At 48.2% G+C, this 20,151-nt stretch overlaps 10 protein-coding genes across 10 annotated transcripts; 4 read left to right on the top strand and 6 right to left on the bottom strand.

The window, feature by feature from the left end:
• Nucleotides 1-5: 5 nt before the first annotated feature.
• On the bottom strand, nucleotides 6-1,075 carry Malapachy_0783 (hypothetical protein; the record flags this gene model as incomplete). Its single annotated transcript, XM_018135296.1, has 2 exons — nucleotides 6-765; nucleotides 792-1,075. The coding sequence occupies 2 exons, from the start codon at nucleotides 1,073-1,075 to the stop codon at nucleotides 6-8; spliced, it is 1,044 nt and encodes a 347-aa protein (XP_017992179.1).
• Nucleotides 1,076-1,164: 89 nt separating this feature from the next.
• Nucleotides 1,165-2,057, top strand: Malapachy_0793 (hypothetical protein; the record flags this gene model as incomplete). Its single annotated transcript, XM_018135306.1, has 4 exons — nucleotides 1,165-1,530; nucleotides 1,560-1,800; nucleotides 1,830-1,913; nucleotides 1,945-2,057. The coding sequence occupies 4 exons, from the start codon at nucleotides 1,165-1,167 to the stop codon at nucleotides 2,055-2,057; spliced, it is 804 nt and encodes a 267-aa protein (XP_017992227.1).
• Nucleotides 2,058-2,090: 33 nt separating this feature from the next.
• Nucleotides 2,091-2,360, bottom strand: Malapachy_0788 (hypothetical protein; the record flags this gene model as incomplete). The annotated part of the gene is made up of 2 exons (XM_018135301.1): nucleotides 2,091-2,295; nucleotides 2,335-2,360. The coding sequence occupies 2 exons, from the start codon at nucleotides 2,358-2,360 to the stop codon at nucleotides 2,091-2,093; spliced, it is 231 nt and encodes a 76-aa protein (XP_017992475.1).
• Nucleotides 2,361-2,541: 181 nt separating this feature from the next.
• On the top strand, nucleotides 2,542-5,243 carry Malapachy_0790 (rint-1 family protein; the record flags this gene model as incomplete). Its single annotated transcript, XM_018135303.1, has 2 exons — nucleotides 2,542-5,005; nucleotides 5,041-5,243. The coding sequence occupies 2 exons, from the start codon at nucleotides 2,542-2,544 to the stop codon at nucleotides 5,241-5,243; spliced, it is 2,667 nt and encodes an 888-aa protein (XP_017992113.1).
• A 3,811-nt stretch (nucleotides 5,244-9,054) lies between these two features.
• Nucleotides 9,055-9,960, top strand: Malapachy_0792 (protoporphyrinogen oxidase; the record flags this gene model as incomplete). Its single annotated transcript, XM_018135305.1, has 1 exon — nucleotides 9,055-9,960. One exon carries the CDS (start codon nucleotides 9,055-9,057, stop codon nucleotides 9,958-9,960), a length of 906 nt encoding a protein of 301 aa, XP_017992228.1.
• A 33-nt stretch (nucleotides 9,961-9,993) lies between these two features.
• Malapachy_0760 (fructose- -bisphosphatase) lies at nucleotides 9,994-11,019 on the bottom strand (the record flags this gene model as incomplete). The annotated part of the gene is made up of 1 exon (XM_018135274.1): nucleotides 9,994-11,019. The coding sequence occupies one exon, from the start codon at nucleotides 11,017-11,019 to the stop codon at nucleotides 9,994-9,996; it is 1,026 nt and encodes a 341-aa protein (XP_017992415.1).
• A 240-nt stretch (nucleotides 11,020-11,259) lies between these two features.
• Nucleotides 11,260-12,111, bottom strand: Malapachy_0786 (hypothetical protein; the record flags this gene model as incomplete). The annotated part of the gene is made up of 1 exon (XM_018135299.1): nucleotides 11,260-12,111. One exon carries the CDS (start codon nucleotides 12,109-12,111, stop codon nucleotides 11,260-11,262), a length of 852 nt encoding a protein of 283 aa, XP_017992473.1.
• A 321-nt stretch (nucleotides 12,112-12,432) lies between these two features.
• On the bottom strand, nucleotides 12,433-12,947 carry Malapachy_0780 (hypothetical protein; the record flags this gene model as incomplete). The annotated part of the gene is made up of 3 exons (XM_018135293.1): nucleotides 12,433-12,639; nucleotides 12,683-12,899; nucleotides 12,934-12,947. 3 exons carry the CDS (start codon nucleotides 12,945-12,947, stop codon nucleotides 12,433-12,435), a joined length of 438 nt encoding a protein of 145 aa, XP_017992180.1.
• Nucleotides 12,948-13,460: 513 nt separating this feature from the next.
• On the bottom strand, nucleotides 13,461-14,747 carry Malapachy_0764 (hypothetical protein; the record flags this gene model as incomplete). Its single annotated transcript, XM_018135278.1, has 1 exon — nucleotides 13,461-14,747. One exon carries the CDS (start codon nucleotides 14,745-14,747, stop codon nucleotides 13,461-13,463), a length of 1,287 nt encoding a protein of 428 aa, XP_017992417.1.
• A 2,762-nt stretch (nucleotides 14,748-17,509) lies between these two features.
• Malapachy_0771 (wd repeat) lies at nucleotides 17,510-20,116 on the top strand (the record flags this gene model as incomplete). Its single annotated transcript, XM_018135284.1, has 1 exon — nucleotides 17,510-20,116. The coding sequence occupies one exon, from the start codon at nucleotides 17,510-17,512 to the stop codon at nucleotides 20,114-20,116; it is 2,607 nt and encodes an 868-aa protein (XP_017992471.1).
• Nucleotides 20,117-20,151: the final 35 nt, after the last annotated feature.

Genomic DNA, 20,151 nt, shown 5'->3' with positions numbered 1-20,151 from the left:
CAAAATCACCCCCGGCGTGACCGAGCAAACACAGCGGCCGGTCCCATAGTGCGCGACGTCGGTACAGGCACACGTCCTCCAGCCCCACGATCACGCATAGCAAGCGCTGTACGCCCTTGGGATGTCGGCGCCGTGGTCGACGCCGTACGTCGTTTCTTGCCGGTGAGCGCAAACTCGCCACCGGGCAAAAAGGCCGGGTCTTGCAGACCCAACGGATCGTCCTCGTCTTGGAGAGGCGCCTTACTACGTCGTTTCCGCCGAGGCGACTTTTCCAGGGTGGACGTACGTACATCCTTAGCACGTAGGCCCAGTTTTTGCTTTTTGTACGCACGCATACGAGCACTTGGCAGCGAGCGATGTGGATCCAGTGGCGTATGCTGCCACGGCGCATCGTCCACCTCATCCGCCACCTCATCGGCGGGGTCGAGAGCCCGTACAATCACACGTTCCCCTGGCACGCGCGTCATAGGACGCCCATCCCATCCACGCGCCAAGCCGTCAGTTCGCTTTGGCCGCTGCGAAGATGTCGACGCTGTACTACGCAGAACTTCGCGGGCCGCCGCGTCACCCTGCTTCGCAAACGCCGCGGCAAACAATGCAGGGTCCAGCGAATCCGACACCGCTTCGTCATTGTCATCGTCATCGTTCTCAATGTCGTCCTCGTCCTCGTCCCAGTCCATCTGCTTCTGTTTCTGTGCTCGACGACTGGACTTGGACGACTGTGCCTGACGCCGCGCCTGCGCCGCACTTCGTGATGCTTTTTCCCTGGAGTTAGTGTGGACGCAACGTACCTGCTACGCTGGGCCTGCGCTGCTGACGCTTGTTGCCTGGCTTGCTCTCGCGTGGCCGACATGGTCAGCTCTTCCACCTCAGAGTCGTCGTCGTCGTCGTCGTCGTCATCCTCATCCTCATCCTCATCCTCATCCTCATCCTCATCCTCGTCGTGGTCGTCGCTGCCGTCGTCCACATCGTCTTCTGATGTAAGGCTGTGCATATCGTCTTCGTCAAAGACTACATGCTGTTTCGGGGCAGGGGCTGCCTGGTCTGCAGGCCGCTTCGACGTACCCACACGCATCGAAGCTGAACGTCAAAAAAAAATGTGGACGATTTCGCGATCGGGCCTTTTTTAGAAAGGAGGCCCACACGCGCGATCGGCTTGCCTTTATGCATATTGATATCGACGCGGGGCCCACCTTGCAAACCACGTTCGAGGCGTTTCGTAACGAGATCGATGCCTTCAACGACCGTCGTGAACGGCTCATAAAGACATCACGCGATGTGACAGCCCTCTCTAAGAAAGTCATATTTCATCTACATCGCTTTTCGTTCCAGGCACCATGGCCGGCCGACGACCAGGACGATACGTCTTCAAATACCCGCCTCTTTGAGGAGGCACAAAAGAAGTTGGCAGAGATTGAGTCATTACTACGTGCATGCGCCGACAAAGAAGGACTCCCAAGTGAACCCACCCGTCCGAATGATACCATGCTCCGCTGCGAGCGTTTTCTTGGCGCGTCGCTGGAAGAATGGGTATGTATGTGGCAAGACTAACCAGCTAGATCGAGGCCAAATCGTTCCTTTACTTCTTACAGTACAATGCCCTGATCCCTTACGACGTCGTGCAGGCCGCTTTAACCAGCGACACCTCCATGGATGTGTATGTGACACCCATGCGCTATCTGCTGGGCCTCTCCGATTTGACGGGTGAGCTCATGCGCTTCGCTATCAATGCTGTTGCAAGCATAGCACCCTTGCAAATTATGGAACACGTACTGACAATGCAGCGCACTATTTTCCACGGTACGTTTTATCTCTATGGCTCATCGCAGCGCTGGAACCGCTCGCGCCTTATCACACAGAGATCCGGAAAAAACAGCAAGTCACACTAACATCCCTTCGCAAAGTAGAAGATGGTACGTGATTCCACACTATACTCATATCTAGCGGCCTACACCATCCGAGTTCGCAGTGCTGAGTATGCACACGACCCAGACATGGCACAGGGGCTTATACAGCGTGCGTTGGCATCCAACGAGGACGTTATGCCTCCATCGTAAGTCATAGCCACCATGTAGATGCTATCTTTTGGTTTAGAAACTGGGAGCAAGGAACCAGCCAGCCTTGCGCACAAACAAAACGCCCAGGGCAAAGAAGCTCACGCTCCACGCCACCGACATGTTGCCCCAGAACTTGGCAGGGTGCATAATCTCCTCACTCCAGAAACGCTGGTACCACGTCGGCTGCACGAGGGGACGACGCGATGCAGACGAGTTCAAAAAGCCAGGCTGTGCCGACCTATCCAAGTCAGTATGACTTCCCTAACATCATACATACAAATACGAGCCACCCTTGTTCGACATGGTGATCGCTATGGTTCAGTGGGCCAAGGTTGGGACGACCAAGACCTCGGCCGCCTCATCACGTGACGAGAGGCGTGCCACTGGGACCTCCAGGGTCGTGGCATGGCGTGTGCGCTTTGTGCGTGCACTTGCTTGTTGCTGTTGCGGTCGGTGCTGCTGCCTCGATCGGTGGGTTTGCACGATGACAAGCCAAGACATCTATCCTGCCTATACCTTGGCTAAGATCCGGAAGGAGCCGGCGCTTTTGCTGGACTATATTCATCCACCTTCCTCCCATCACGATCACCAAATAGCGACCACGGATGCTGATGTCCGTCTTGTCTCCTTGCTTCATCATGCTACGCCAGAGACCACAGAGGTGCTTGATGCCGCTGTCAGAGCCGAGCATGAAGATACCATGACACAACTACAGGAGGCAGAGTCATTGCTCCGTGAGCATGTCGCAACTATGTTTCAGGCTAGGGGGCAGACATGGGACGATGACGAGGATCTCAGCACGGCTCTGGAACAAATCTGTGCTTGGGCTTCACTTCCCTCCGTGTCATCTGTCGACAAACATCCTTCAACCGCGCACACCCAGCATACAGAGGAGCTGGCAGAGTTGTACATGGCTCGGGCTTGTACCCAACTCCTCTCGGAAATGGAAGAAGCACAACATATGGCTACACAGGCCCCCGATGACCCACAAAAGCAACTCACAGCATTACGTCGTCTTGCCAGACTTGCTGATGAAGCCCCCCAACGTGGTCCTGATGGAAGTCCCTTTCTCGCGCGTGCGTTGGCGTCTATTGTACAGGCGCGTGATGATCTGTTTCGCGGTTTAATATCGAAGTACAAGCTCGCCCTTCGACATGCCTTGGGCTCTATCCACTGGCCACCGCCAGAATATGAAAATCCCAATCAAGAGCATCGTGATCACGCACCATTTCATCTGTTTGGTTCCGCTTCGCTTTCTATGGCCTGGGCTGATTTGTGTGAATTGCAGTTTGTTGCAGCTTCTTTGCAACTTTGCTCTCCACCAACCTGTATCCGGGCTCCTGCATCCGTGTCAAGCGTGGAAAGTATTCAGGCTATACCGGCTAAGCCTGGCACCGATGAGTATACGCCTCTCTGGGCTGTAAATGTTCTTATGGAACCTCTGCTACTTCGCTTCCGTTACCATTTTGATGGTGCACGTCCTACAAATCGACTAGATAAACCCGAGTGGTTCTTGTCGCATATGATCTCTTTATTGAAAGTAAACAGCGTCCTGTTTGAACCGGCTCTCGACCCATGGTCACATGGTGGTGATGTGGCGCAGCTTACTCGAGTTCGCCACGATGTGTCCATTGAATCACCCTTGCGGGAGCGGCATATCGCTGTAGATGCCCCATCAGAGCTTCTGCATGCTATTTTGCACCCTCTTCGCCTCAAGATTCAAGCATCCATGCCTCGTCTTGCTAATGATCATGCCCTTCTGGCACACAATATTTCCCAGTTTATCACCTTTGATTCTGAACTGAGGGATACCTATGCCCCTTCTATAACAGCGTCGCAAGGACAGGGTGCGGTTTATCTTGCTGATGAAGTCCTTGAGAACGATGCCTGGTTCCAAGCGTGGCTAGATGGGGAACGTACCTTCACAGAAGAGCGTTTCAACACACTTCTTCAAGCACCAGGCGCTTGGGCTCTCGTTCAAGCTGATACCCTTGATACCGAAGAAGAAGCTACGACCGAAGAATCAGACGTGAATGCGGTTGTAGACACAGACACAACCACCCGATGTGCAGCCACTCTCATGCATATGCTGACCAGTATCACGGAGCGATACCAGCCACTGCATTCGCTTATTCGCCGCTGTGCGTTTATCATCCAGGTGCAACGACCCCTGTTGCGTCAATTTCTCGATCGCTTAATTCGTCATTTGGACGCATTTGAGACAATGAGTACTGCTTTCTCGCGGGCTCTTCCTGGTGACATTGCCTCTTTATCTTCCAACGCTAACACAGATGCTGTTCGTGGCGTCAATGGGGTTACGCGAGTGGCTAAAGCACTTCTCTCGGCTTCTTATGTAAAGAGGCAGTTAGAAGAATGGGCTGAATCATCTCTTTTCTTGAATATGGCACATGAGGTGGTATCGTTGGACCATTCCTCTCCTATATATCGTCTTATGTTTCCCAAGCACGGAAAAGAGGACATGGATTCTGCGAATCTCATTTCCTTGCTACAGCGTGGTCTGCAGCGAGGTGCAGAGGCTGCTGCTACTTTCAGACCTTTATCCAAATCGTTCAAGGATGAGACGCAAGATGGCTACTCTCTTGCATCAGACGATGTCTCAGGCATTTGGGACGAATACTTGTCCAAGTTTGACTCAGTGGTAACTCGTTCAACCCATGCATTGGAGCGCCTCACTGTCTCAGAGGTGCTGGAGCTCCTCAAACCCTATATTCTGCGGCGCTGGGATAAGGATGAAGACCAAGAAACTTCAGAAAATGAACCTTTTGAAAATTCCATCCCATCAAAGGAGCTTGTGCCTGCCTTGGCTAAGCTCACAACGCTCTTGCATCATATTGTACAAATACTTCCTCCTATGCTTTTGTTGCCTGTTTATCGGCACATAGCCACATCCCTCAGTAACGCTGTTGTTGAACGCATATTGATGCCAAGTACGTATCGCACACTGACTAACTATCTATTCCAGATGCTCGGATTTCACAACAGTTCACACCTATGCAAGCTAAACGGTTCCGTCTGGATGTAGAGCAAGGGTGGTTGCATGTCGCCAAAGAATTGCTTACCCATCCGAAAGTGGCGGCTCGACTGTCTTCCAATATCCCCACGGGTTTGGGACGTAACCCCGAAAATGCCTGGCGGTTACTGATAGACGCTGCCCAGCAATTGTAGTTCCAACATCTTCGACCTTAATAGAAGGCCTTTCCACATACAAAAGTAAAGAATCATCCTTATGGCAAAAATTTGAAAGCGAAAAAATTAAAAAAGAAGCTTCCGCGCCGGGAATTGAACCCGGGTCTGGACCGACTTGTCGAATGACAAGGTCCCGTCATAGCCACTAAACTACGCAGAACGTTTTTTGGTAGCATTTTAAATTGTATCACCTTAATCCTTAACAAGAGCAACATGAGATTTTAGAAATCCCAAATTGTGCTGTTTCTCCTAGCTAAAATTTCTTCTCTAGTGCATACACCTTATACTTACTCATCTTCATGCTTATGAAATTTTATGCTGAACTGTTCTGAGAATTTTTCGATTTTTTATTGTAACTGTACCTGAACAACAAGTATGTTAATCTCAGACAGACAAGTTAACAAGCAGCTCGGTGGTGCAGTGGATAGCATGTGGGGCTCATATCAATATGTGGCACCCCAAGGTCGACGGATCGAAACCGTCCTGAGCTACATTTTTCTTTTTAATTTCATTTTTGCTGCCAATCATGCGAGTACTTCGAGTATTTATCCCCCTTTGCAATATATAGTATAGTATAAGTGCTTCTCGACATAGACTAATGCCTACTGTGACTTACTAAATTCACTAGATCTATGACTTTTTGAGACTTATGGTTCATATATGCATGGGTATCTGTAGTCTCCATATGGTAGTCTCCTGCTCATGTCATAGAGATGCTGTTCTTCCTCCGTTAGATCAGGAAATTGCAATGTTTTATCATCGTCATGAGCCACATTTATAGCTTGATATCGTTTGTTTAGTTCCCGCGTTTTCTTAATTAGCGAGGTCCTTTCAGTTGGTTGATCTTCTTCACCATCATTACTTCTCCCTTTCCCCTTCCCTGTAAAGATCTGCCCCGTGGAATGTATAAGGAGATCACTTGAGATAGAAGATTGATCTTCCACTTGGACTCTCCTATCATCTGACTCGTAATTGTATTCTGTCCCGTACACGGTTGCAATGCTGTCAGCCAGGATGTCTGCTAGACCAAAGCTGTCACGTAGTGCATAAAGTAAGGGCATACGACCAGCTAGTTTTCTTGGCCGCTCAATATAGTCTTCGTAGGAAAATGCATAGATATGCAAGAATGCAAATATTGGCATCTCAATGCATATTAAAGTATCTTGCATAGCAGCGGATAGATAGGTATCATCGACGACACGCCCGATATGTTGAATTAGACCTGTTGAGACCAGAATAGATATGGTAAGGTCTTGCCAAAAGCTGAAGAAAATGACTCCTTTAACACAAAAGAATTTAGAGGCCACTCGGTACGGGGACAACTCTTTCCGCAAACATAGCCAGAACATCGTCAATGCGTACAGAGCAACGAAGACAGAGAAATTGTAAATAATAGAGATCCATGTATATCCGTTGCGCAGGTGTAGGTGGCCGTCTTCATATTTCCCGTATATTTTCAAAAAGACTGTTGCCACAGCTAGGACTGGTTTTATTTGTACATATTGCAGGATGCCACGTTTCAATGTCAAAAATGTATAAGGATTCCCCAAATCCATGGGTTTGAAGCAATAGTTGAAGGGAATTATATGGGGAATAGGCTCTTTTTCTTGTGTATGAGCCAGAATGGCTGCTTCACCCGATAGGTATTCCACTAACAGGTTAAAGAAACAATAGATAACGAAGGCTTCGTATAAGTCTCGCATGAGGTCAATCATCTCCGCTAACTGCAGGGAAAACAATGATATCGTAGAAGAAACGGCATATAACATAGGCATTACTAGAATGCGAACAACATATCTTTGAAGCCGAGGTTTGTAATAATGTTTGAGCTGAAGCACCAAGGAATAGGTTGAGAACCAAGTTGTCAGTACGGTTGCGATCGTGCATAAAAGTAGCAATTCTGGCGGAAGAGAGCGACCAGAGCCATCATCAATGGCGGGTACGCCCCCCTTTTTTAGGAAATCATATATAATCAGATTGCCAGACCCGGCCATGATGGCCGAAGCACAGACAGTTGGGTTTTTGATGGCGCACTGGGGAAATTATCTCCACTTGTTTCGCTGGCTGCTCGACTAACATCAAGTCTCGATACGAAGATTCCGACGGTGGATATCTCCTCCCTCCATTTAAGTTATTCGTGCAGAAAACAGCTTTTGGCTTAATCATATGTTCAATCTCTAGGATGAATCAATTGCTAGCATACAAAGCGATACACTATATGCAAAGCGTCAAGTGGGTAACGTGGAAAGGCAAAGTCAAGTACACACTTAGTGCTTAACAGCCTCAACCTTCATCGTGTCCCAAGCCGCACGCTCCTCGTCGGCGGCCTGGATCTCCTTCAACAGAGGGGTCAAGTAGTTCTTGTCCTATTCTGTTAAAACATTTTTCAATCAATGTCAACACGTACCTCCTCCGGCTTAGTCCACTGCTCCTTAGGCAGGTCACGCTGGAGAATGGAGCACTGCACGGCACGACGCATGCGGTACACGCGGTCATACGTCTCCTTCGGCGAAAGACGCTTCAGAGCCTATATTTGTTAGTATCCTTCGTGTTCAGCAAATTCCCCTCTAGAGACATTGCCTCCAAGCGGAGTTTAAAATATACATACCCGCTGCATCTGCGTGTTCTCTTCCTCAATCAGGTCTTCGTAGCGGAGGCCCATCTGACGGTAACCAGCGGCCTGCGCGTAAGCATTCGCGGCCGGCTGGAAGAGCTTATGAAGCGACGGCGACGACTTAATGAAGTTGACAAGGGAGATCGACTTCTTTAGTACTGTTAGGATATGCTCTTTTCGAATCGCTTACGCGCAATACATACTGAGGCCATGATGACTTCTCCGCTAACAACCGATGGTCTGTAGGAAGATGGAAAATGAGCGCTGTGACTGACCGACCACCCATCCGTTCCGTCCCGCGCCGGTGATTTCTAACCAAGCCACGTGACTCTCCACACTCACTGCACCATGCGCCAGAATATGTAAGTACTTTGACATTATCGACTAGGCACGCGTTATGGAGATGACAGGTGTCAAGACCATTGCTGTTCTTGGCGGTGGTATCACTGGACTCTCTGCAGCGTTCTCCCTATCAAGAGGGCTACCAAAAGATGCTTATAGAATTGTTGTTATTGAAGCACAATCGCATCTAGGTGGTTGGATTCGCGGTGAACGCGTGCCCGTTTTCCCTATGAATAAGAGTGAGGGATTCGCGGCACTCTTAGAGGCTGGTCCTCGTAGTATACGTCCAGTTGGATACAAGGGGAGGCGTACGATTGAAATGGTACGTGACTGCAGTCTAACACACAGCTCGATCAATTGTCGTTAACAAATCGTATGATTTTAGTTCCCCGTACGTCTCCATCCGCGAAGAACCGTTATCTCTTTTTTGGCGGCAAGTTGAATAAATTACCGTCCTCCCTGCTTTCTGCGATATCAGAATTCAAGCGCTCTCCCGTGCTTCGGAGCATCTTCCCCCAGGCGCTACAAGAATGGAGTGTTCCACGATCACAAAGCGTATGCGTAGACGGCGGTGACGAGTCTGTCCATGACTTTTTTTCTCGGCGTTTAGGGCCTGCCGTTGCTGATAATATGGCTTCAGCACTAATCCATGGTATTTATGCCGGTGACTCGCGTTCACTCAGTGTGAAGGGAACCATGCCAAGCCTGGTAGCACTCGAAAAAGAGCATGGAGGGTTATTCCGTGCGATTCTACCGTCTTTATTCAACTCTCAATACCAAAAATCTCAACTATCGAAGAAGAAAAGCACAGCGCAGCAGCAAAGGGAAGTTGAAATGCGTCTGGATCCTTCTTTAGTGAAGAAACTCCCTCAAACAAGCATATACTCTTTCCCGGAGGGCCTAGGCGAGATCATTACCGCTCTAGAGCGCCAGTTACTAGCCACACCAAACGTTGAGATCTGGAAGAATACTACATGTGAACAGATCCAATGTGACGATCCCTTTCAAATTCACACGTCTTTTGCTAACCAACCGTTGAAAGCCGATCGTATTGTGGCTGCGATACCAAGTGCCAAGCTCGCACCTTTGTTCCCATCTTTGCCGCATCTTGCTCACAATCCTTCTGCGACTTTAGGCGTTGTGGATGTTGTTCTCGCGCCTTCAGATAAGTCAGAAGCATACCCATTACCTGTGAAGGGCTTTGGATACCTTGTTCCCCGTTCAGCCACCAACAATCCTCATGGCATTTTGGGTGTGGTGTTTGACAGTGATGCTGTGCCGAATCAAAATAACCTTCATCCGGACGGTACTCAAGCATTTGTCAAATTGACCGTCATGATTGGCGGTCCTTACTGGCAGCCTCTTACTACCCTACCGACAGAAGAGGATGTCCAAGCACAAGCACTAGAAGCTTTAGAGTCGCAGCTTGGACTGCCATCTTCTGTCATTACCAATGATGTGCGCTTTGTCCGCACCCGCATTCTGCGCCAAACCATTCCGCAATACCAAGTCGGTCATCTCCAAAGAATGCAAGAGCTATATAAAGCCATGATCAATGAACCGACTCTCAAAGACCGTCTTTCCTTACTGGGATACAGCTATGGTGGTGTGGGTGTCAATGACTGCGTTGCAAATGCCATGGACACTTGCGAAGCCATTGTGCATTACGAAGCTGGCGAGCGCTCTCCTGCCTGTATCGAACAGTGTACAGGCTTAAGCGAGATCACTCAAGCATTGTAAGAGAAATAATTTCTCTATATAATCATACTGTACTTAGTTTTGGAAGAACTTCAGCAAGTCCTGCACATCCTCCTTGGAGCCTAAGAAAACGGGCACACGCTCGTGGATGCTCTTGGGCACCACATCCAACACACGCTTCTCACCAGTCGTAGCAATGCCACCAGCCTGCTCGACAAGGAAGGCCATCGGGAAGCCTTCGTACAGGAGACGAAGTTTGCCGCTCGTCGACTTCTTGTCCGAGGGGTAACAGAAGATACCGCCGTAGAGAAGAGTACGATGCACATCGGCAACCATTGAGCCAATGTAACGGGCCGAGTAAGGCTTACCCTCCTTCGGGTTCTTCACAGACTCGAGGTACTTCCTTACAGGCTCGTGGAAGTACAGAGAGTTACCCTCGTTAATGGAGTAAATCTTACCACGCGAGGGGATTTGGATGTTGGGATGGGTAAGAATAAACTCACCAATACCATTATCCAATGTAAAGCCGTCTACACCCTGGCCAGTGGAAAGCACAATGTTGGCCGAGGCACCGTACATGCAGTAGCCAGCAGCCACCATTTCATTGCCAGGACGGAGGACATCTTCCAATGTACCTGTCGAGCCCTCACGGACGTGGTAGATACCAAAGATGGTGCCGATATTCACACCAGCGTCAATGTTACTCGAACCATCGAGAGGGTCGAATACAACACAGTAGCGACCATTGTGCGAGCCAGTACGCTGCGACACGATGATTACCTCTTCCTCTTCTTCCGACACAAGCACGGCGGTCTGACCACAGGCCACGAGGGCATTAACCATAGCCTCGTTGGACAGGACATCCAACTTCTTCTGATCTTCGCCCTGCACGTTTTGGTTGCCAGCAAGCCCCACCAGGTTGTTCAGGCGAGCGCGGCGCACCATGCTTTCGATTAGCTTGCAGATAGTCTGCAACGCCGCCAAAAGCAATGTAAGATCACCAGTAACAGCTGAGTTCTTCCGGTGCGCCCGGATACCACTCTGCAGGACATGGCGAGTCAGAGTAATAATATCTGTCTGTTCGTGGTACTTGTTCTCCATGATGGTAATGAGAGTAGACGAAGAAGTCAAAGCGTTGCTGCGGGGTCGGAGCCCATCTAGTCCGTTCCCCGGTATGTCCGTACCACGTGCAAAATCATTGGCTATTTCATTGGTGCACCACTACGAAACTTACGTACATGAAAGGAATATTTCAACAAGATTCTCAATCCGCAACTATCAAACACAATATTCTATTAGCCCAAACTGGATCAATACGTTAAGATAAACAATTCAGGTTCTTTACTCTGTCTTTTTGGCATCGGCCTTCTTAAGGTTGTCATAGACAAGCTTCTGCAGCTCTGGCAAGGTCTTGTTCTGCAAGTAACCAGCAGACTTCGTCAGGCGCTCCTGAATAGGTACTTTCGCATCCGTAGCCTCCGAAGAAAGATCCTTGTATGTCTTGTTGAACAGTTCCATGAAAGGTTCCATACGCTTCTGACCCTCAGCAGGCAGCGTCTTCGCAAACTTTTGCAGGTTGTCGAGCTCCGAGAAAATGCTGTTGTATAGACCCTCTGCTTTCTTTTCACCGAAAGCAACATCCTCCTTTGACTTATCGGCATATTCCTTAGAGACACTGGCCAGACTTTCCTGCATCTTGCTGATAGTCTCGCCGGCCTTCTGCAAGTACACGTTCTCTGTTTGCTGAAGTTGTTCCATAGCCTTTCCGGTCTGCTCAAACAAACTCTTTGCTGTACCCTTCACATGTGTATCATACATGTCCATAGTCTTGTGGCGATAGTCATCCACAACCTTATGAACATTCTCGATGGGGATCTGGCTTTTAGCGTATAGCTCCTCCCACTTCACTTCAAATGGGTAAGGAATCTTGCTCTTAGTGAAAGTAAGGGTTTTTAAAACAAAGTTGTCAACCTGAGCAAGTGGTGTGTGCAAAGCATCCAGAACAGGTGAAAAGAAGTGCAGTGCTTTGACTGTAGTGTTTTCTCCCAAGTTGTAAGCGCGTTGCAGGATAGGGTACGAGTGAACAAATGACATAGCATAGTTCACAGCACCGGAAATCAAGGGGATTGATGAAATAAAGTCCAAGCTTTGGCTCTTCACCACAGGAACAGGCTCAGCGTTAGAGGCGCTCATTGTGTTGGGATAAAAGTAAGATGCAGTTGGGCCGGGTACTCTTACTGTTATCAGCAATAGGGCAAGGCTTTAATTGCTCTCATTCAAAAAAAGCTAGGGTGCATCTATGGAGTTGAACCAATCAAAGACTCGAAAAATTTAGCAGATCTATGGAATGTCAAATAGTAGAAGCGGGTTTTTATTTGACATAAATCCCTATAGCATAGGTAGCATTCCGCGCACGTGTATCAGGCTCGACTTAGACAGGTCAATTTGAAAATGCCAAGTCATTCATGTGTCAGGTTTCGTTACTATGAAATTACAAAGTTTTTTTAACCCAAACTAATCATCTATCTGAAACTGTGTTTCGCCGCTGAAATTTCGCTGAAACTCGCGAGCGTTGTCAGGGTTCTCTACGTCGATTGGGGCGTAAGCCAACTCCAATTGTCTTAGTTCTTGATAACACTTCTCAGTAAACGTTGCAGCATATAGCCCAATGGAAGCACCTAAGAGATTTGCAATAACATCACCAAATTGAAATGTCTTGTACTGCAAGAGTTTGTCAGTTGTCTGCATCCTCTGACACACATACCGGCAACAAGCTTTGCACAAATTCAGATCCAATGCACCCAACAAAGATGCTCACCACCAACGTAAATATCAATTGTGCGTTTCTCCAAAGAAATAAGTGCTTCACAGACTCATCCACGTCCAATATCAAGTAACACAGGAATGTTGCCATCATGAATGACAGAAAATGCAAAATTTTGTCATTCAAGAGAACATAATTTTGTGCAGAGGGATGAAAGCTGTGGAAGTCAGATGGTAAGGTCAGTTACATACCCTAGAAGGCCCATCAATAAAAGTAAAATGAAAAGGGAGCCTGTGATTACAGGGCGGATAGCTAAGGGATATCTGCCCGTTTCAACAGCAAGGTTCTGCATCATAGTCACAGGCACTGACCAGAGTACATGTTGCCCTACTCTTGATATAAAGATTTTGTATTCAAACATCTTATCAGGATTCGTCTCGAAGAAAGCGTTTCCTTTCCTTATGGACAAAATACCATTACCGAGTTGCTCCACGGTTACGACGGAGGAAAGACCCGGACCTGTCATCCGGAAAGTGGAGGCTAGGTGGCCCAAGCTTTTAATTTCTCCAGCATCGTTTTGCGCCGTGATAACATCGATCTTTCATTATATAGCACTACCAGTGTGCATCCACTACGCTTGTTTAATTTTTAAAAGACGTTTCAAAAGGCAAAGTATCTAAGTCTAATCGAAGAGAGAGGCGTACGTGAAATATGGGAAAGGGATGGATAGGGTTGGGGATCAAGTTGCCTTCAAACATACGAACTGCCACTTACTCGGCTACTGGGCATAGTTTGTGGATGGCCGCAATGTAATACGCGAGTTCGTCCTTCTAAGACCATTGGGAATCACATTTGATAAATAGCGTTGCATACCATCCGATGCCACTTGAATAGCACGGGTGGTCTTGCCTTGACGAACAGGTGTTGACTCTAATGTACGAGAGTCACTGAACGAGTTGCTTTTATCAGCTGGATGCGTTGGGTAAGCGCCAGGTGTTATCATTATGCGATTTGGTGTAAGTTGTTGCTGGTCCATAGAAGTAACCATGGGCACAGATTCGGAACGTTGCATATTCGGGCCCACTCTCAGTTGTTCCACAAGCTGCACAGTAGAATAGTACCGATCGTCTTCATAGTCATGAGCTTCTTCTGGTGATGACGTAGCTGAGCCATTGTCATCTGTGAGTTCAGCTTCTGAGATCGAAGACGTGGAGCGAGTTGTTTCGGAGTTACGCACGTGAAGGGTCATTGACTTGAGAGTAGCAGTGGGAGTAAGGAGGGAAACAGATGGCCGCTTTTCTGATTTGGGAGGCACAACCCGCTTTGGAGTGCTTGGTGCGCTCTTGGATTGTTGACCATTCGAGGAGGGTACCTGTGTGGTAGGAAGGTTGCGGAGTACAATACGTCGCTCAGATGCACGAGCGTATCTCTCGCATTCGCGTCCAGCCTCACAGCCTCGCAAGAACATCTCCCGACGACCAGCGTCGGCCCTAGTCTCAAACCGGCGGAAAAAGGGACTGAAGTGGAACATAATCTCATCCTCTTCAATGCGCAAATCATAATCCAGCAGGTACAAAAGCTGTTTCTCCATCAAGTTTACCTCTGCTTGGGAAAAAAAGACACAATACCTTGTCCAATGTTTGTTCTTCGGCGACGAATCGTTAAGATACTTGGCTGCAACAATCAATGCAGCAAGGAATACACGGTGACGTGTGCAAGGCATTCCCTTTGCTACGCGTGGCAAGCGGTGCTTGAGGCGGTCCAGGTACACAAGCGTGCTCAACAGCGTTGGCACCTGGACATTGCTTTTCTCCACAAGCATCATGATAAAGGCTTCCAAGCTCGGCAGGTTTTGTAGACGAGCAGCGGTTGCACTATCACTCTTCGTGTCAGTTGTTGAACATTGGATCACCTCCGTGGCCTTTTTCGCAATGTAATTCACCATTTCACGAGACACTGGATAGCGAATCAAATCCGTGATGGCTGGGTTGTGCACAATGCGAGGCAAAAGGCTAGCAGGATGACGCCGCAAAGCACTGCTTGAAACGGCGGTAGTAGAGGCCATAGTAGAGTAGGGTTGTAGAGAGTAGGTGCAGGGATTCAGCGATCAACGCGATGGTCTTTCCAAAAGCGAGCCAGCGGCAATTGGGGTAGTAAAGGAGGAGAGGGTGGTAAATGGGAGGGAGAAGGCACTCGTCAAGACCTGCTTGGAGTCAGTAATCTATTCAGATGCGGGTGTTGCTGGGGCAGTGTCCGTCACGTCAAGTAGGATGAGGTGGCGCTGACATACTCCCATAGACAAGCGTGCTTATGTTTATTACTTACCTGACTGTTCGTCAATTAGCCTTTGCTTGTCAGAGGATATGCGAGTAACCCTTGCACGACGTGGGCGTGGTCGAAGTAGGACAGCAAACCGTTGAATCCCAGGCCGCCAGAAATTATTACTGGTCGTTGCCAACGCGTTCTTGGGACCAGGGGTAAGAAGACTCCACTTAACCATGTATGATGCGGAGGCTGCAGCCGTTTAGGCGTAGTGGCACGTCAATGAACATGTACAAATCTATTTTCGCATCTCCCTACATAGAACATCCACACTGCCACCTCCTTGACTTAGACATGTGCTTACGTCACCAGGAGGTCTGTGCGCACGATTTTAAATTTGTGTCGCTCAGACCAGCGCACTTTGAAGTGCGTGTTGGTAAAGACGAAACTGGTGTTGTTGAGTGAGGAGATAGGAATAGTAACTTTCCCAATTTGATACAGCTTTTTCTTTCAATTCAATACTACTTCTCCAGTAGTGAATCATCGATTGTCGCAACCCTAAATGTATCTGTATTTCACATTCCAAACATTTGAGGTATTCATTCATATTCTCTAGTTGTTCGGTTTCGGAGAGGTCATTTGGTCGAAGATCTTTATATGGCGGTTCCCAATCTTGTATAAATGCACTCCTCTTGTTTCTTCTAATAAATTTTCCCACCAAGTTGAAGATTCCCAAATGTGTCTTATCATTCATTTTTTCAGAGGGAATATGTTGCCACCCATATTCGACGTCGCAATACTCTGGTAGGTGCATCACTTTTGTACATTTTGCTGCCATTGAATTAAAAATATCATATAAGGCTAGCACTGCTTGAATTGGTCCATGAAGAGAGTGTATACTTGCATCGTTGAGATGTAGTCTAAGGGAGGCATATTCCTCTTCACATTGAATGTCTGCATAAGAATGGACCAAGTTCATACACATTGGCTTATCATGTCCACACGAAATAGGGTCGACTTGTTGAAGATATATGAAATTGTCCGTCAAATATACCGTGTACTGGCACTGAGAATCAGGCCTGGTCCACACTTTATTTGGATCACATTCTACACTGTGAGTGAATGCCGTAGGAAAATATGTCTGGGAAGACGAACAAAGCGTATAGGGTGTATTGTGTATGATTTCGCTCATATCACTTTCTTCTGTTTTTCGTAACGAGTTTCTAACCCACCGTTTTGATGCTCTTCGAACAACCAATTCTTTTGGGTCTTGATCTCTCGAGGCAAGGTTCAGAAATTTTGTTGAATACCTTATAGACGAGTTTCTTTTCAAGGCAGAGATCTTTTTCTCATTTTGGGTGGTATAGGGAAAGATCGTCTCTAATCTGTTCGCCTTGAGATCATGATAAAAGCTGGACAAGGTTTCCATGATTTCATGCCAATGTAGATTTGAACCTTCAAGAGACACATTTTCTTCCTGTAATGTCGAGAATGTATTAGAAATAAATTGCTGTAAAGTCATTTTCGTATGCATATCAGCAATATGAAGGTCTGTATTCAGCAAAAATAGGGAAAACATCACGTTATGGACCATGGCTTGATTACTGAAAAGGGTGTCAGGATTGCATTCGCAGTACCGTTCGCTTAGAGCTTGTAATAAAGTGTCGATTTGATTTGTTTCAGCTTGGAGGTATAGATGCAGAGATAGCTCCCGCAATGCCTTCAAAACGCTTTTCTTTGCTAAATCCAAACGGTCCATAAAAAACTTTCTAGTTTTGCATTGGATAGGCTCCGTACCGGCTAGCCATATAGTCATAGATTCAACAGGCATCCATGTCTCATCAGCTAGCCAGCAACGCTCTGCTAATTCCTCTGAAACGTCATTTTGCGTGGGTGTATACTGTGGCACTTCCAAAAAATGCGCCGGCTTCTTCGCCATTCTTTCGGAAGAAGCCTTATGGACATACGTGCCCTGTGTGATTAATTTTACTTCAGGTGGGATCAAAGGAACTCGATCAATTGTTGACTGTATGCGATCCATAGCGTTCCCATCTTGAAATAAAAGTGACTTGGAACGGATAATAGGTATACCTGAGAGATTGCCAATACCGATTGTCACCGTATTGGGGGAGGTCATAATGTTTGACCCATGGTAAGCATTTTTACTCAATGGCATCCATTTTTCAGCAGAGTTCCTCATATAACCATTTGATTGACATCCCCTTGCGCAGACGTGTAAGTCAGAAATGGGTTCACATATACTGCTTCGTTCCGAACTCATAGTTATGGCCAACTAAGTTGATGTAGGGGAAAAAAGGTGCCGCCATCTATGATATCTTTAGAGACTGAAGATTTATATTGCTGGGCAGACATCGAACTCTGAAACTATCCCCCATTTTTGTATTATCCCTTGACACGAACACCAACTTCCCCATACAATTTGCCGATATGAGGTCGCGACTTGACATGTTCACGTACCTGCATTTTCGTCGCAATCCACCTAGTGATGACTAAGCACGCAAAAAAAAATCAGCCTGCATCACAGTTCATCGCCTCTTTGTCACCATGAAGTCGTCGTTCCGCTTTGCGAACGTATGCGGCACGGTGTACCAGCAAGGTAATGTGCAGTTTGCTGGAGATGGTGATTCTTTATACTCCCCCGTGGGTAACCGTCTGTCAGTCTTTGATCTTGTACGGAACACCTCTTTTACCTTGCCATTTGAAACTCGAAAGCCTATTATGCGTGTAGCTATATCCCCAGCTAACCCTAGCTTGGTTCTGATTGTGGACGAAGATGGGAACGCTCTTCTGATCAATGTGAATAAACGTGCGCTACTAGCTCATATGAACTTCAAGCTTCCAGTTCGAGACGCTGCTTTTTCGCCAAATGGCCAATTTCTTGCTGTAACACATGGCAACCAAGTGCAAGTCTGGCGCACGCCCAGTGTGCTTGTTCGTGAATTCGCTCCTTTTGTTCTTCACCGCACATATGTGGGGCATTTTGATGACGTTCTGAGTGTGACATGGTCGCGTAATGGACGCTTTTTCCTAACAACCTCTAAGGATATGAGCGGCCGTTTGTTCAGCCTTGACCCTGTGCCAGGCTTCCGTCCCAAGACTTTTTCTGGTCATCGTGATGCAGTCCTGCGTGCCTTTTTCTCGCTTGATGAAAAAACGATTTATACTGTATCCCGCGATGGCGCGTGTCTAGTATGGCAGGCCAAGGAGGATGAGGAAGACATGGAGCCAATTGAACAGAGCGAGACTAGTACTGACCCTCAAAATGCTGTGGCTTTTACGAGGTGGGGCGTGGCTTCGCGCCATTACTTCCATCAGACCAATGCTCAAGTAACATGCTGCGATTTCCATCCCGGTACCTCGCGTCTTGTTGTTGGCTTCACATCGGGGCTGTTCTCTCTCCGTGATATGCCTGATTTCACTGAAGTGCATGCTCTCAGCATTAGCCAAGAAAAGATCACCAGTGTCGCAGTCAATGGTACAGGCGAATGGCTTGCTTTTGGTGCTCAACGGCTTGGCCAACTGCTTGTGTGGGAATGGGCTAGTGAGTCTTATATCATGAAGCAGCAAGGTCATTTCTTTGATATGAACACGGTGGCATTTGCTCAAGATGGTCAGATGGCTGTGACCGGTGGTGATGATGGGAAAGTCAAGGTCTGGAATACCGCCTCTGGCTTTTGTACAGTGACGTTTTCCGATCATTCAGCCCCTGTATCATGTGTGGAATTTGCCAAGCAAGGTCAAGTGCTTTTCAGTGCTAGTTTGGATGGTACTGTGCGTGCGTACGATCTTGTACGGTACCGCAACTTCCGAACGTTCACATCGCCCTCGCCTGTGCAGTTTGTGAGCTTGGCTGTGGAGCCCAGTGGCGAAGTGGTTTGCGCTGGTAGTTCAGATACCTTTGAGGTGTATATGTGGAGTGTCCAAACAGGCAAACTACTGGAGATCCTCGCTGGTCATGAAGCACCTGTGACCGGCCTATCGTTTGATCCGAGTGGATCCGGGCTGCTAGCTAGCACAAGCTGGGATCGCTCTGTGCGGCTATGGGAAGTTTTCCGGCGTAGTCAGAGCACGGAGTCCATGTCTCTATCATCGGAGGGTCTTACGCTAGCTTACCGACCTGATGGATTGGAGGTGTGTGTGGCATCACTGGATGGCCAGTTGAACTTCTTTGACACCAAGACCGGGTCTCATACTGGTGTCTTGGACTGCCGCCGTGACATTGCTGGAGGGCGCAAGCTCGATGACAAGGTTCAGCAGCGCAATAATGCGGCAGGCTCAGCCTTTACAAGTGTCTGCTACAGTGCCGATGGATCGTGTATCCTTGCTGGCGGGAACGCCAATTACGTATGCCTCTATGATATTCGTGAGCGTGTATTGCTTAAGCGTTGGACGCTAAGCATGAACCTAGCCCTTGATGGCACACAAGATCGTCTTGATTCGCGGCAGATGACTGATGCAGGCAATATTGCTTTGATCAATGACCTTTCCGACGAGGACGAGTTGACATTGGCCGAGCGCGTGGACCGCTCCCTGCCGGGTGTGCAGCGTGGCGATCTTAGTAAACGTTCGACTCGACTGCAGGCGCGGTCGAAGTGTGTGCGTTTCTCGCCTACTGGCAGGAGTTGGGCTGCCGCCTCTACAGGTGGCTTGCTGATCTACAGCCTTGACGAGCAGGCTACGTTTGACCCCACAGACCTAGATATGGATCTGACGCCGCAGGGCGTACGCGCTGCGTCTCTGCAAGGTGAGTCTCTTCTTGCTCTGCTTGGCGCACTTCGCCTCAACGATCCTGCTCTGGAGGCTGAAGTGTACGAGCGAACGAAACCGCATGAAATTGCCTTGGTTGCGAAGCAACTGCCTACGCTGTACTTGTCTCGCGTGCTTGGTCTTGTCGCTTCGCGTTTGCAGCCTGCCAACCAGAGTCCGCATGTTGAATTCCACTTGAAGTGGCTCACAGCGCTGTTCCAAGCACATGGCGAGGAAATTCGTACGCATAGCACATCCACTTATGCACCTGTCTTGCGTGCCGTCCAAATGGCCCTCTTGGAATTGCGTTCCAATGTCAAGTCGACTACGGATAAAAACACAGCGTCGATTCTTTATGTCTGGAATGCCTTTTCGACCCGACGGGTCACGGACGATCTCATATAGGCCACATTGATACCAATATACTTCTATGCTACATA

The sequence above is a fragment of the Malassezia pachydermatis genome, assembly GCF_001278385.1.
Source record: "Malassezia pachydermatis strain CBS 1879 chromosome Unknown scaffold3, whole genome shotgun sequence".
Taxonomy (NCBI): domain Eukaryota; kingdom Fungi; phylum Basidiomycota; class Malasseziomycetes; order Malasseziales; family Malasseziaceae; genus Malassezia; species Malassezia pachydermatis.
This window is presented reverse-complemented; position numbering and strand designations above follow the sequence as displayed.